General features: G+C 39.9%; 1 protein-coding gene and 1 long non-coding RNA gene across 4 annotated transcripts in view; one reads left to right on the top strand and one right to left on the bottom strand.

Annotated features, from left to right (window-relative positions):
- Positions 1-5,205, top strand: part of gcgrb (glucagon receptor b) — a 35,338-nt gene extending 30,133 nt beyond the window's left edge. For 2 of the 3 annotated variants that reach the window (XM_026931861.3, XM_026931860.3), the window contains exons 11-14: positions 580-668; positions 771-930; positions 1,465-1,506; positions 1,602-5,205. In XM_026931861.3, the coding sequence (XP_026787662.1) occupies positions 580-668; positions 771-930; positions 1,465-1,506; positions 1,602-1,955 (645 nt within the window). In that variant the 3' untranslated portion in view covers positions 1,956-5,205. The remainder of the gene's footprint in view (positions 1-579; positions 669-770; positions 931-1,464; positions 1,507-1,601) is intronic. The other variant, XM_026931862.3, reaches the window with a different exon arrangement.
- A 3,110-nt stretch (positions 5,206-8,315) lies between these two features.
- LOC113537457 (uncharacterized) lies at positions 8,316-10,688 on the bottom strand. Its single transcript, XR_008301051.1, has 2 exons — positions 10,355-10,688; positions 8,316-10,162 (listed from the first exon to the last, which is right to left on the bottom strand). It is a non-coding gene; the product is annotated as an uncharacterized LOC113537457 (long non-coding RNA).
- Between the last annotated feature and the right edge of the window lie 4,302 nt (positions 10,689-14,990).

The following is a 14,990-nucleotide window of genomic DNA, read 5'->3' as shown; positions in this document are numbered from 1 at the left end:
TCTCAGGATCGAACCGTGGACTTGAAGCTGTAAACCCTCCAAGACTTTGCAAATAAGCACAAATAGTCTCAGTTTCAGAGGCTCCACCCACTTCTTACAGAGTCAGTAACTTCTGTGTATATAGAATGTGGAAGGGTTGCGATGTGATTGGCTAGTCGCTCTTCCATACACTGACAGAAACTTTGTCATCTCTCCAGGGCTTTAATAAGAGTAACTGTGGTTAGCACACACAATATGGTGTGAACAACAGCTACATGTTTTGATCGCTCCAGATGGTTTTGCGGTTGAGCACAAAAACAAAGCTCAGTTTTGTGCTCAGTTCACTAATAAGTTACAAGCTCCCCCCGTTGTTAGTGTGTGTTCTCCAATTTTCACCAGTTGGACAGTGTTAACTAGCTAACAGATTGCTAACACATGTGCTAACAGGTTCACACCACACACACACACACACACTTATTTCTCATACCAAGCGCAGCCTTTATTTAAGAGTAGAATTTGTTCTGTTTGCATGAATAATGTGCCTTACAAACAGCCTTTTTTTCTTCTTCTACTCTCTCCCCCTCTCTCTCTTTCTCTCAGATTAATTTCTTTATATTTATTAGAATTATAAAGATCCTGATGTCCAAACTTAAGGCTCATCAGATGAGGTACACAGACTATAAGTTCAGGTAATGACTTCACTACATCCTGTGTAGTTTGATTAAAGATATTATACATTAGGTAATAAACTCCATATTATATGAACTTTTGAAATGAAATCTCCTTTTCAGATTGGCTAAATCCACACTTACACTCATTCCACTGTTGGGGATTCACGCCATCCTCTTCACCTTCGTCATTGACGAGTCTGTGGATAGAGAATCTCTGTTGCGGCTCATTCGCCTCTTCTATGACCTGTTCTTCAGCTCCTTCCAGGTCGGAGATCAGAGGGTGAACGACTTCCATATTGTTGTAACAATCTGCCCTTAATTAATGTTGACTGATGATGCTAGGTTAGCTAACCAGACAAAGGTACCACAGGTGGTTGCTAGCATGCTGACTTAGCTCTTGTTGTACAAATCTGCCCTTGAGTTAAACGTACTGATTATGGCTATTTAGCTAACTAGCTAGAGTTACTGCAGGTCGTTATTCTAAGCTAGCTTACTTAGTTGACCGACACATCCTACTCCTTTTAAAAGTCGAAAATAAATTCCATATTAAATGGTCTTATATTTAGTTTCCCATTACTAGCTTGCTAACTTAGCAGAAGTAATAATCTAACCTTAAGTCATGTTTATGTTGCTCCTCCTCCTCCTCACCAAAGTGGAAACGGACTTCCATAATAGATCATACATTAGATGAGATTGTTGTAACAGTCTGAACTTAAGTTAAATTTACCATTTAAGCTAAAATGGCCACAACATAAATGCGTATTGATGAAAACATGTATTAGCATTTGACAGATATCGATCTCTCCACACACAGGGTTTGCTGGTGGCCATTTTGTACTGCTTTGTCAACAAAGAGGTGAGAGCTCCATGTTTGATTTCAGTCAGTCCTTCATGTTAACAATGTTTTTCACTTGAATTCATCACTTGAATGTAACTTATGTCTTCATCCAGGTACAGAATGAGATGTTGAAGCGATGGAAGCGTTGGAAGCTCGGGAAAGACATCGAGGAGGAATATCGTAACACACACAGCCAGACGGCTCACGGCAAGAGTGCTAGTGTCAACGTGGCTTTACCGCCGGAACGTTCCGACACCCCCGAGTCCGCAGCGTCGGTCCCGCCCTCAGAGGAGAGCCGCCGGCTTGTGATTAGCTGCCGGAACGGTGCAGCACTGGCGCAAGGGATCGGCAGAGCGGGGCTGCAAGAGGGAACCAGTAACTGCAGCTCTCTGACCGAGGACATGTGCTTAGAGGAGCGAATTCACAACACGGACCATCCAGCAGGGACACAGGAATGCGACGTCTGAGGAAACTTTGGCCTCTTGAGGTTTTTGATGATAATGTGTTCCAAAAAAAAAAGGGATAAAAATTGCTTCTTATAATAGAAAAATGAAATATGTGGTAGATAAACACTACTACACACACTAAAAGACACATATACAGCACTGTGCAAAAGTCTGTTTATTTTCTGACTTCTACATTATTGATTCAGTACAAAAACATTTTAGATTCCAAACATTAGTTTTCCAGCACAAAATGAAATGTTACAGAAAAATGTTTGTATATCAGTAAAGAAAGCAGCAGGTTACATAAGAGACACTTTTCAGATAAAAACATAATGAAGGCTGCTGGGTTTCGCTGCAGAAATAAGAAGCCAGAAGAACTGTGGCTGCTTCTGCAAGATGCTCAGTAACACTTCCAGCTCATTTCTTATAAACCTGCACACACTGCGCCTGAGACTGCTCATTTTTTTAAAAGCGAAGGGTCGTCAAACCAAATATTGACTTTCGTGGGTTTATTGACTTTATTTGTTGCATTGATTACTGTTTAGTGCGCTTTCTAGTATTTATTTTAATGTAGAAACATCTAATTTCATTACTTTTGAAGCATTTCTTTGCTCTACAGCATTTCTTTGCATGTGCCTAAGACTTTTGCACAGTACTGTATGCTTTTAAAAAAAAAAACAAATGCTGTACACTGTGAACATCATCAATTTTTAAAAAGGTGGGGGGGGGGGGGGGGGGGTCTTGGTGGACATATAATGTGTGTGTTTTGACCCTCGCTAGCCACCATACTGCAGTAACGAATGACAGTGCGAAAGCTTGGCTGTATCCCAAATGCATGTACACTTGTGCTTTTATGTAAATAGAAAAGAGAACACCGCTACCTTAAGCTATTGCAGGCAATTCAGTAGCTAGTGATTAGCTTGCTAGTTTGTTCATTAGATCATATGTCCCTGATCAAGCACGCAAAACCCCAAAATTTAGACTTTATTTCATGACACACTCAGGAGAGTCATCTGTTTGTGAACTAACTTGAAGCCTGAAGGTATTTCTCAACGTTAAATCCGATAAATGCTCACAGTGCATTATGGAAAATCCCATGACCACTCTGTAGGACGACTCAGGACGAAATTACAACTGAAAGCAGATTCTAGGCTTTCGAGCAAACGAACAGATGTTCAAACTGGCATTCGACCCCCTGTTTCGCTTGCTGATGAAACAGGTTTTGTCTTTGCCCCAAGCAGCAGGCAGAGCTGAAAATCTCATAACAGTGCTCGATTTGAAAAGCGACCTCACAAACATCTGTGTATTTATGACATTATGAGGACCCAAGTGAACCTTCCACATGGAGGAAAATGGCAGCCAAAGCTGAAATGAGTGTGATTTGTGTGATGCACTTCATTAGTTTCGTCTATGCTGCAACGCATTTCCTTTATGGGGTCCCGTGTTATTGTTCCCAAAATGTTTCTGGTGTCCTTGTGGTAGATGTATGAAAACACAACCCACCCACACACACACACACACACACACACACACACACACACGCACGCACACACACATGCACATTCAGTGCGTCATTACAGTTCAGAAATTATACACAAAGGGGGAAAATGGTCCCTTTCAGAATCAGAGTTTAATGTCCTTTGGGTTTTGTTGGCCAAACAAAGGCATCCATGTGGACTAAACAGTAAAAGTGAGTTCACACACACACACACACACACACACACAAACACACACATGTATGTATATAGTGTACAGAGTTTTATCGTAACCACAAAGAGCTTTGGGCAAAAAAAAAAAAAAAAAAAAGCTGCTGCTTTTCTGTAGAAAATTTTACATACATCATGATCATAAATCACCTAATTAGTTTCGCCATGTTACATTCTGATGCTTTTTCGTCCCAACAGTTTTTCTGGTCCCCGTGAGGTAGGTTTCTGAAAGGTCCACATAAGTGATGAATACCGGACATGGGGTCCATGCTGAGAATCACAAGCAGAGCTGCTAAATGCTGGTAGATGGAACCAGTTGATGAATTATTACTACTACTAAACATAGCAACATAAAAGAACACGTTGTTCGGGGGAAAATAATGATAAGAAAATCTGAATTTATTACGCAAATTTACATTTACCAGACGCTCTTATCCATAGCGACTTACAATTATCTCATTTATACATCTGAGCAGTTGAGGGTTAAGGGCCTTGCTCAGGGGCCCAGCAGTGGCAGCTTGGCGGTGCTGGGATTTGAACTCTCAGCCTTCCAATCAGGAGTCTAACGTCTTAACCACTGAGCTACCACTTCCACTTCTGATTAAAGTAATATAGTAATAGTAGTAATGAATTATTAAATAAAGTAGTAAAGAAGCTGGGAAATATAGGTCCTAAAGAGGCCCTAAACTGAGTATATCAAATATATAAAAGTGCATGTAATTGCAGAAGATGTACATAAGTACCGACTCTGAAAACTTTCCCCATGTAAACATTGACATAACTTTATATTTTGGCAGCTTGTCAGGTTTTTTTTTTTTTTTTTTTTAAAATTGGATGGTATTAGATCTGAAGGTTGGGGTGACAGTAGGGGTGACAGGGATTATTTTAAAGGTGGCAGCTACTCCTTTGTGCCATTCACGTGGCCCACAGCATCCCTGAGAGAAAAACATTCCTGATCTTCTGACATCATAGGTCAGAGGTCCTCATAATGCTGTGAACAGGATGAAGTCTACATCAGGAAATGATTGCCAACAAACAAACACACACACACACACACACACACACACACACACATACTCTCTCTCTCTCTCTCTCTCTCTCTCTTTTCTCCAGTGTGCCATTCCAGGTTATAAATTACACAGGATGGGAAAGACATTCCTGAGAGAATCCAATCTCAACGTCCTGTGTGTATTTTTTTTAAAAATACTTCAATCTCCGATGGATATGTGGGACTAAAATTCCTCAGTGCTGCAGGGAAAAGGAACAAAAAATGCTCGGGACGATCACACACGTGATACATACTTTTGGTGGACTTTTACCTTGTACATGGTTTAAAGTTGATGCTCGCTGTGCCGCTATTTAAAATGTAGGTGATTTGCCAAAAGTATTTATTAACGCTGATGATGTTGTGTGTGTTGCCAGTGTGTCTGCTTTCTTATATGTGTCTCATAGACTTTTATTGACAAGGACATGTCATATAAGCTGTGACAAACTTTTTTTTGTCTGTAACTGAAACGAAAAAGAAGAGAAAATATGATAATATGATAAAGATGTGACTCAGTCAAGGATGTGTGTGATGTATCGTGATTACTAAAACATCTGCAGCGCTGGGAACTTCACGTGGTCACTGAAAAGGTCTGGATCATAAATCACGGGTACTTAGAGAACACTGAACACACACACACACACACACACACACACACACACACACACACGGGAGCTTGGATACATGAGACGTGGAGACGTGAAGCCCAACTCCACTGGACAGGAAACAAATGACACACTCTGTAAACCCTCATCACACACAAACACACACTCAAAACATGACCTGGAGGGCATATGAACAGAGCGCTCCCATCCTAAGACACACGCCCGCTCATTAATTTTACGAGGAATGTCGACGGTAGCCAGATTTAGCCGCTGTTTACATGTTAATGCCTATTGAAGTCACAAAGACACTTCCTCAGTGGGGACAGAGACGGACTTTGTTTATAGAAGCAGTCTGGAGGCTCTCACAGCACTGACTTGTTTTCACCTTCGTTGTCATCGTGGCTAGGCCTCGAGGTCATGTGGTCAGAGTGGACATGTGAATGTAACAACATCCTCTATACGACTAATAACTTATACCCCAGTGTATACCACCCTGTCGCGGTCTGGATTCTGAGTAGTGTTGATTCGTTCTCTATAACAGCAGCTCTGACATTAGTGCAGCTGCAAATCACAGCTTTATATTAATTCGCTTGATCTAATATGTTGTCGTTGCTATAGTAACATGTTAGGTTTTCTGTTAGGAGATGTTTATTTAACGTTAATGGAAGGAGTCTCCAGTGTAAGGGCTTTGTAACAGTCAGAGGTAAAGCTGTAACTTTAAGTTTTGTCTTATTACATTATCTCCAAAATGTACAAATGACCTGGAAAATCTGCAGAATGATAAAATAATAATAATAATAATAATAATAATAATAATAATAATAATAGTTTCAGCCATGGCCTCAGCACGGGCGTATTATGTGGCTGACAAAACTGCAAATGCACTTTGGACTGGAATTATTTGGATGGGCCTCTTGTCAGTCATTTTATAGACTCTCCCCAACACCCCTTCAGTCCATATTCCTCCTTTAGCGTGTTTTTACTGCTACAACTTGGTGGTCAATCACTTGAATGACCGAATGGGCAAAAGCTAAATGCTAACATTAGCCATGGAGATATGGATCTCTGATGCTAACTGCTGTAACAAGCAGAGTACCTGTGTAACATCATGACACTCAGGATAAGTGAAATCTAATCATCATTAATCTTTATGAGTTGATATAACTTGAGTTTGCTTGAAGAGCCAAGTGGGCAAAAGCTAACTGCTAAAATGCTAACATCAGTCAGCCTTTATACCGAGCTCCGTAGCTCACCGCTCTAACAAGCGGAGTACTTCTGGATCATGATAAGACGATAAAATCACTCAGGATAGATGAAATATAATTGTCATTAATCACAAACTCAATAAATCAGCGCCTGCTGAAGGGAGATGCTAATCTAAGAGCTAAGTTAGGCTAAGAAAAAAAGACCTAGATCACTTACATTTATTCATTTGACTGACGCTTTTATCTAACATTGCTTACAACTGAGACAGGATACACCAGCGCCCACAAAACGGAGTGTGTAGGTACCATCCTGTGCATCTTTTAGAAGTGTTAGGCGTAATATATTCCAGCTTGCTCAAAATAATTCTCCTATTTGCTCACCTGGACAGCGCGTGTCTTCAGTTACAGCTCTGCAGGTAATGAGATTATTATAATTTATGATCACAGTGAGCGTGTTTACAGACCATGGAGATCCCCGATCTTCCAGCTGTCATGACATGAGCGGCGCTAATGACCACGCCGATTTAGCTGAACTTCAGTCATTGATTTTAATGCACCAAAATTAAAATTCATGAGGTGAGATCTCTTAACCAAGATGGACTCTGAGAACGGATTTCCGGGGCGATGATAATTTCACACTGAATGGCTTTAGGTTGTAAACGTCAGGACTTGGAGAAAGATTAATGCCATCGGATGAATTCACAGTTTCATCTCATAGAGTACACACGTGGAATGCAGAAGATCTTAAAGCCATGTTCAGACACTGAGACCTAGCTGCTAGCTGTTCAGATTAATTATCCAGCTCACCAATGCAAAGAATTTCATTCATGCCGTGTTCAATGAGCCGGTCTTCACTCCATATGTATGAATTTGGTTTTAAGAAAAGAATACATTACAGTCCTGCTGATGAATGAATCGGTGTGCGGATGATACATTTGCTGTATTATTACACGTTAAACCGCAGCACTGAAGGAGTCTCCAGTGTCAGCGCTTTGTAACAGTCAGAGGTATAGCTGTGACATCTTCAGGACAGAGGAGCAGTTTTGTCTTTTTTCTCAGGAAGGAGAAATAAAGAGAGGCTGATGATGGAAAATCTGTTTATAGCTGCTGTAATGTACTGTAAGTGATAATAAGTGAGTAAAAATGAAATGATTTCTATATACACTACACACATACTGCACAGTACCTATAGCAATATATAAAAATCTAAATATTATTAATGTGTCTGACATTTTCAGTACAGGAATAGACTATTAAGTATTGATATGCACTTTTGTTCTCTGTTTTTTTTTTTTATTTCTGCAGATAAAAATGTCACAATTTTTTTTAAATGCCACAGTTTTGGGTATTAGAAATATATATATATATATATATATATACTCTATATAAATCCAGAGCAGTCTATTGTTAATTTTTTTTGTATTTCATTTTCAGAATTTTATTCAGGTGAAACAGTCCAAAGGGTTTCACCGATGAGCCCTCTACACCTCCTCATATTTCATCTTAAAGCATCCATTATTTATAGGTTTTGAATAAATAAACCCCATCTTTATGACTTATATATGAAATGTATTATACCTGAAGGAAAAAAGGATCCATTTCTACTCTACACTGTGAGAGCTAATAGATATTTAAATAACTGCATTTTAATGCTTAAATGACGATTATAATCTCCACATGTACAAGTGCATTAATTCTTATTAAAGTCTTTAATGGTGGCCAAAAAAAAGGAAAATATCACAAAGTATGAAAAGTAAAGTAAAGATGTGTTGCAAGAAAAGAAGAATTCCTTAATTTTATTTACAAAAACCACTGAAGCCTTATCTTTTTTATTCATTAATTTAATTTTCATCATTATATACACTTTACATTTATGGTTTTTTTAAGGACAAACATTTTCCCTGTCACACCAAAGTGTAAATAAGAAATAAAACACTTACTCTAACAGTTACTATTCTGAAGTTGATTATTTTCCTTTAACAACACATCCCAAAGTGGTTTATTCCTCTTATACCACAGCAATTAGTTAAAAAAAACATTTTTTTGTTTATAAAAGAACAATAATCATGTTTTTTATCCATTCATTGTTACATTTTATGGAACATGAGACAAGTTAGTTCCTGTTCTCGCTTACGTTATAGCAGCTATAAACAGTCGTTCCTTCACCAGCCTCTCTTTTTTCTCTCTCTTCTGTCCTGAAGATGTCAGAAAACTTAAAATTACAGCTTTATCTCTGACACTGGAGACTCCTTCCATAAATGTTAAATAAACATCTCCTTACAGAAAACCTCAACAACAATTACACACATTTTTAAATCCCGTTATTATTCGTAGAGGCTCGGCCTCGTGAACGAGCTGTTGCTATAGAAACGATAAGGTCTCAGAACGAGCGCATTAATATAAACCTGCACTACTGTCAGGGCTGCTGTTATAGAAAATTAATCAACACCTTCTGACCAATCAGAGATCCAGAATTCAACAACAATGTGGTATTCTTCATCATTAAGAAACCTTAGCTCATCTCCAAACCAGCCAATTTTGCTTTAAACCTCAGATATGGGTGTTTCTTATCCAGTCCATCCCCAATCAGGTGCTCTATCTAGGCATCTGCACTCTGATGTAATAACCAGAGATCCCTTTCATATCAGGATTTTACATTTGCCAAGTTAGAAGATGGCAGAAACTTTCCATTAACATTATACGCATAGGAAGTTCAGATGAATCTGGCTTGCTCATAAAATACACATATGAAACTAAAAAAAAAAAAAAAGAAAGAAAAGAGGTTCTCTGATTGGATAAATGATGGCACTTCAGTTAAAAGCAATTAAAGTCCTGAGCACAGCACCAGCACGAGCCGTGATTCAAGCCCTGCTGCACTATCGATCCAATAAAACGCTCTCTTATTGAGGAAGGAAAACTGCCTTGTCAAGATGTGATCACAAGATTGATTGCCATTATCCAGTCTTTCAAAGAGAAGAACCTCGCATTCAGGCTCTCTTAATCCAGCCTTTATCAGCCTGACAATAGAAATTTCCCGAAGGAGTTTAAACATCTTGCTGCATTAGAAGAAGGAACTCATTGATTAGTAAGCCAACCTTTCTTTAGTGACATTATTCACATCAAGCTGCCCGGGTCGATTCGTCTTAAAATTTACATTCCCTCGGCTGGGACTGTACACCGAGAGCAGATACTGTATCAGTCGGCATCTTCGAGTGAAAATGGAAAAAAAAAAAAAAACGCAGAAGTTCAGAAGGTTTCCAGGATTTCTGAAGTAACAGGTCTTGGCTTGTTGGTGAACATACTGACGATGCTGGAGGGACTGAACAACACTGAAGCCTGCAGGGGTTTGCATACACACACACACACACACACACACACACACACACACACACACACTGTATATGAAAGGAAATATGTTCAGACAAGGATATAAAAGACCATGTTAATTAACATTCATTTAGTGTTCAGTAATTCGTCTGAATTCAGTAAAGAATGGTAGAGTGGTATGTGTGTGTGTGTGTGTGTGTGTGTGTGTGTGATTGATTGACCGTATCTTATCTCATGTCCAGCTCCTCCTGTGTGTGTCATTATGGTTGTGTTTATGCAGCGTGTTATTGATGTAGGTTTGCTTAGCCTTTAGCCTCGCGCCCATCACAGAAACGTGTCCCTGTAGAATATGTGTTAAAGAGAGATAAAAACAATGCGAGGGAGACACAGAGAGACACACAGGTCTTCCGTTTAATAAATACAACTCATATCCAAATGAAATGAAGAAAAAAAAAAACACAAACACAAACCCAGAATGCAGCCTAATTAGCTGGTTGAATAATGAAAAGAAGAAACGCATTCATTTACTCACTGCGTCATTCTCTCCTCCTGTCTCTTTCCTGTGAACTTCTAATGTAAAAGCTAGCTAGGTGAAAGTTTTAGTCCTGTTTGTCCATCTCGATGTTCTAATAGAGAGAGAGAGAGAGAGAGAGAGAGAGAGAAGGAAACAAAAAGGAATTAAAAAGAGGATCAAGGACGAGAAACAGTAAGACAAAGACAGAGGAGAGAAAGGGAGAGAGAAGCAGGAGGAGTGACATAAAAAAAAAGATGAAGACAGATGAATGTGAGAGAAATACGGAGGAGAAAAGAGAGAAAGTTGAATAGAGACAGACACAGTGGCAGAAAGAAGGGAAAAGGCCAAAAACCAGGAAGAGTGACTGAAAAATAATGAATAGAGAAAAAAATTAAACAGAAAGAAAGAATTAAAAAGGGGGAAAGAAAGTAAGAGGAAAAGGAAGAAGGACAAGTAATGCTGAAGGAAAAAGACAAAAAGTGTAAAGTGACAAAAAGAAAGAAAGACAGACGAAGAAGAATGAAGGATGGAGGACAAAGTGCATTAGGTAGATAGATAGAGAGAGAGAGAGAGAGAGTGAGAGAGAGAGAGAATAAAAGAGAAAAGAAGAGAGAATGAAAACTGTGATGGTCAAAGAGATGTATAGCGCGCACACACACACACACACAGAGAGAGAGAGAGAGAGAGAGAGAGAGAGAGATTCTTTATATGTATCTATATATTTACTGATATTTTTTCTGATGTCTGGATTAAAGCTATAAATGTTTGTGTCCATAAAGCAACTGTTACTTCTGACTCTGAATTTCTGTAACAAAATAAAATAGCGAGAGGCAGGAAGAGTGGACAAATAGTGAGAGAGAGGAGAAAGAGGGTAAGAAAAATGAGGAAGAGAGAGAGTGAGAGAGAGTGAGAGAGAGAGAGAGAGAGAGGATACAATGAGAGAGATGAGGAGAGAATGAGAAAAATCATTAGGACAGAGAAGAAAGAGAGGGAGAGAGAGAAAAGACAAAGAGAAAAGAATAGACTAGTGACAGAGTGAGTGCCGCGTGTCTGAATGAATGAATGCAACCTTTTAAGTAATCAGTTTATCGGTGTGTGTGTGTGTGTGTGTGTGCGTGTGCGTGTGCGTGCGTGTGCGTGTGTGTGTGTGTGCGTGTGTGTGTGTGTGTGTGTGTGCATGCACATGCATTTCTAGGCTTGAGACTTATTGCAGTTGTCACACTCATCTCGGTGACGTACATCAACTCACAAAGACATTCTCCCAACACTCCAGTGTGTGTGTGTGTGTGTGTGTGAGTGAGTGAGTGTGTGATATTGATCTGGGACACAATCTGTCACTACTCTATTCTTTTCTGTCTTTCTTTGTTTTTTTCTCTACCTCTCTTGCGTCCCTTTCCTAATCTTTTTTCCATTCTCTCTCTCCTGATCTCTCTCATTGTACGCTCTTTATATTTTCTATACAAAGCCAAATCTAGCCACAATTACACTGTGATTCAGCAGTAACTGTAGTGTTATAATGTATAATATAGCAGCTGTGTGGTTAATGAGTTCCTGTCCCACAGCTGGCAGGGGCTGATGGGAAAGTGCCCGCAGCTGGATGGGTGTCAGTCCCGCTGTTCTGTCCCACTGCTGGGCCCTGGAGCGAACGCTTCTAACCCCGCTAACTGCTCCGGGTGTGCCCAGGAGGCCGACCCTGACCCTGACCTTCCACTTCCTGTCATGTGTCGTTCGTGAGAATGGGAGACATTTCCAAATTTCCTCAAGTAAGATGTCACAGAAGAGAGGGATCAAAAATCCCTCTTTCTCAACTATAAGGGTGTGAATTTGGAGAATCACACAAATGCAAAACATATAAACACCGCGATGTGTTCTGGCTTCAAATGAGCTGAAGATGCGAGAGTGACTAACATCATTTAGCCCAGGTTTGTGTGATGTGTAATCAGGTGACCTTCAACGTAAGCGCAACTCTGTGTGATGGGAAATAGAGTCTGGATCAGTCATATTATGATGGTGTGGTGGATTCTGGGAGTTTGAGTTCATGGTCAAATCAGGCACTGACATGACGTGGGGGTGCTGATGGGGCTGCAGCACCCCTGACTATAATAATAATAATAATAATAATAATAATAATAATAATGTAGATCTCGTGTACTGTATGTTACTTAAAACTGCAGCAGCCCGGTGTAAAACACCGCCCCGTATCCCTGGTCATATCACCCCGATGTTTCTTATTTTCCTATAATACACCTTTGTCTTTGTTTTGTGTGTTATTTTAGACTCCTGGATCTCACACAGAGATGATAACCTCACAGTAATTCCCATTTTAGCTGTATTTAATAAGACGCTAACTGCGTTCTGCTCTGCGTAGGAAAAATATCGACCTCCATTTCCACTTCGCTCACTGTGGAAATGAAAAGAAGTGTAAGTTATTACTTATCCGGCTCGGCTGTGGAGCTCGGCTGTGTTAAAGATAGCAGTAACTATTATTCACACAACACAAATAAGTGCAGTAATAGAAAAGGTAAATGTCCAGCTAAATCGTCCTTCACTGGACAACACGTCTGTACAAACCCACCTCATAATGTCTACTTTCAGTAATCCATTACTGCTCAGGGACTGTTTCTGAGACAGGCTATGGAAATGGAAAGTGTGATGAACATGTCCGTTCTGCAGAAGGGAGTGCTAATATGTGGAAAATGTCTTTGGACCATTAGCCAAACAGAAGCTGAGCAGTGTGTAGATCAGATACGTTGCACGGAACCAGGTTTCTGTTCCATATTCCTGTCCAGTTCCCAATTAGAGGACGCACTTGACCACTGCAAGGGTCCAAGTTCCACTCCTTTAACAGCCCAAGTTACATTCTTTAGTCAACATGTTGTCAACTTACACAATTTATCCAAACTATCATTCTCAAACTAGCAAGAAAACGGCCCACAATCTCATCTATCGTTGACAGTAATCAGGATTCTGATTGGTCAGAAGGTGTTAATTAATGTTCTGTAACAGCAGCTCTGAAAGTGGTGCAGCTGCACATCACACGTGAAGTTTTCTCTAAAGAGATGCTTATTTAACATTTATGGAAGGAGTCTATCATTCAGGCTGATGAGGAAATGACTTGATGCAGCACATGACGTGCCGAAGAACCACATGTGTAATTTTCATATGTCAATCATGTGACTTTTCTCTAAGAGGTGAGAGTCGCTGTGGTGCCACAGGTTTGAGCAAACATTGTTTTTGGATCATTCTGATACTGGTAGACAGAAATGTGTCACCTGCAGACAGTTTATTTACAGTCTTTTCCCTTTAGAATCCTTATTTTAGTGCAATGTCTCTTTTGCATTGAAAATTGAGAAGAAATCTAATTTTTGTCAGTCTCATCTGACATATTCTACTCCAGACAAGCAGAGGTTCCCTTCAGCAGAACACTCATCCACTTCCAGGGTATCTGATCCTCATCACTTCCTCATTTACTCGTTGTTTATACACCCTCGGTTTCAGCGCATTACGAAGTCTTGCCTTCTTTCAGTTCTGAGCCTTTATATCCCGTGTTTGGTTTTCCTGGTTTCTGATACTTCTCGATTATTTACCAATTGGTGACTATTTGTCTTTTTTGGATTGTCAATGACCTTATGGCCATTTCTTTTATTCATGGTAGGTTTGCACACTGGTGACAAATGCACAGTGACCTAAGAGCGAGTAGGTGAAAAATCTTCAGTAAAGATGTGTAGAATTAATCAGGCAGTAAATTTTAAAAGATTTGAAGGGCAGGTATTCTTGAAAAGGAAAAGTTAACACGAGTAAAACTGCTGTTTTTTTTTTTTTTTATAACTCCACTGACATGAATTATGATTTGCCTTTGCTAGTGAACTCGTACCTCTGAACTTTATTGTAGACACAAGCACAATTGAAAGGGGGATTTATGGAGGTTTAAAATTGTATTTCCTGTCGAAGACATGTCGCAGTAAAACCTCAATTTTCTCGAATGATTGCATTTCATTGTCTTCTTTTCCTATTTTGTTCCAGTAACTGTTATAATGCCAAGGCTCAGATTTTTGTTCCCCTCCCACACACACACACACACACACACACACACACAGTTCGCATCCTCTCCCTGGCTCTGTCAAGGACACTTGTAAGCTCATTCTCATTCTTTGTGTACATTACATATTGTGTATTTTATGTGCATTTGCAACATAAATGCCTGTAGTGCACACTTTCCTCTAGTCCACACTTCTGTCACTTTCACATTTTCCTTGTGGTACCAAAGAAAAAGAATAAACAATAGCAAAAAGGATGAAACTAGTGCCTACCATTTTGCAAACCTGAACTGCACAATCGATCTACAGTTTGGAAGGAATTCTTCTGTGAAAGCTGTTATTATGAGCAGGATTCCCCCAAGGAAGCTCAGAATGAATCCCAGGTGTGGACTCGAGTATTTGGTCCAAGTGTGAAAACGTCCTTCATCTCATCAACCCACCATATGGAGCTCAGTCACAGAGATGAGCTCCAAAACACCAGAACCTTCTGCCACTGCCTCCTGATTGGGAGGTGATTAGGGGGTGATTGGGGGTGTGGCCAGTGGATTAAGGAGTTCCTCATAGTGCTCCTTGCATCGATCCCAAGTAGAGGTCACCACTCCCCTGCATTTGTTTAG

The sequence above is a fragment of the Pangasianodon hypophthalmus genome, chromosome 26 (assembly GCF_027358585.1).
Source record: "Pangasianodon hypophthalmus isolate fPanHyp1 chromosome 26, fPanHyp1.pri, whole genome shotgun sequence".
Classification (NCBI taxonomy): domain Eukaryota; kingdom Metazoa; phylum Chordata; class Actinopteri; order Siluriformes; family Pangasiidae; genus Pangasianodon; species Pangasianodon hypophthalmus.
This window is presented reverse-complemented; position numbering and strand designations above follow the sequence as displayed.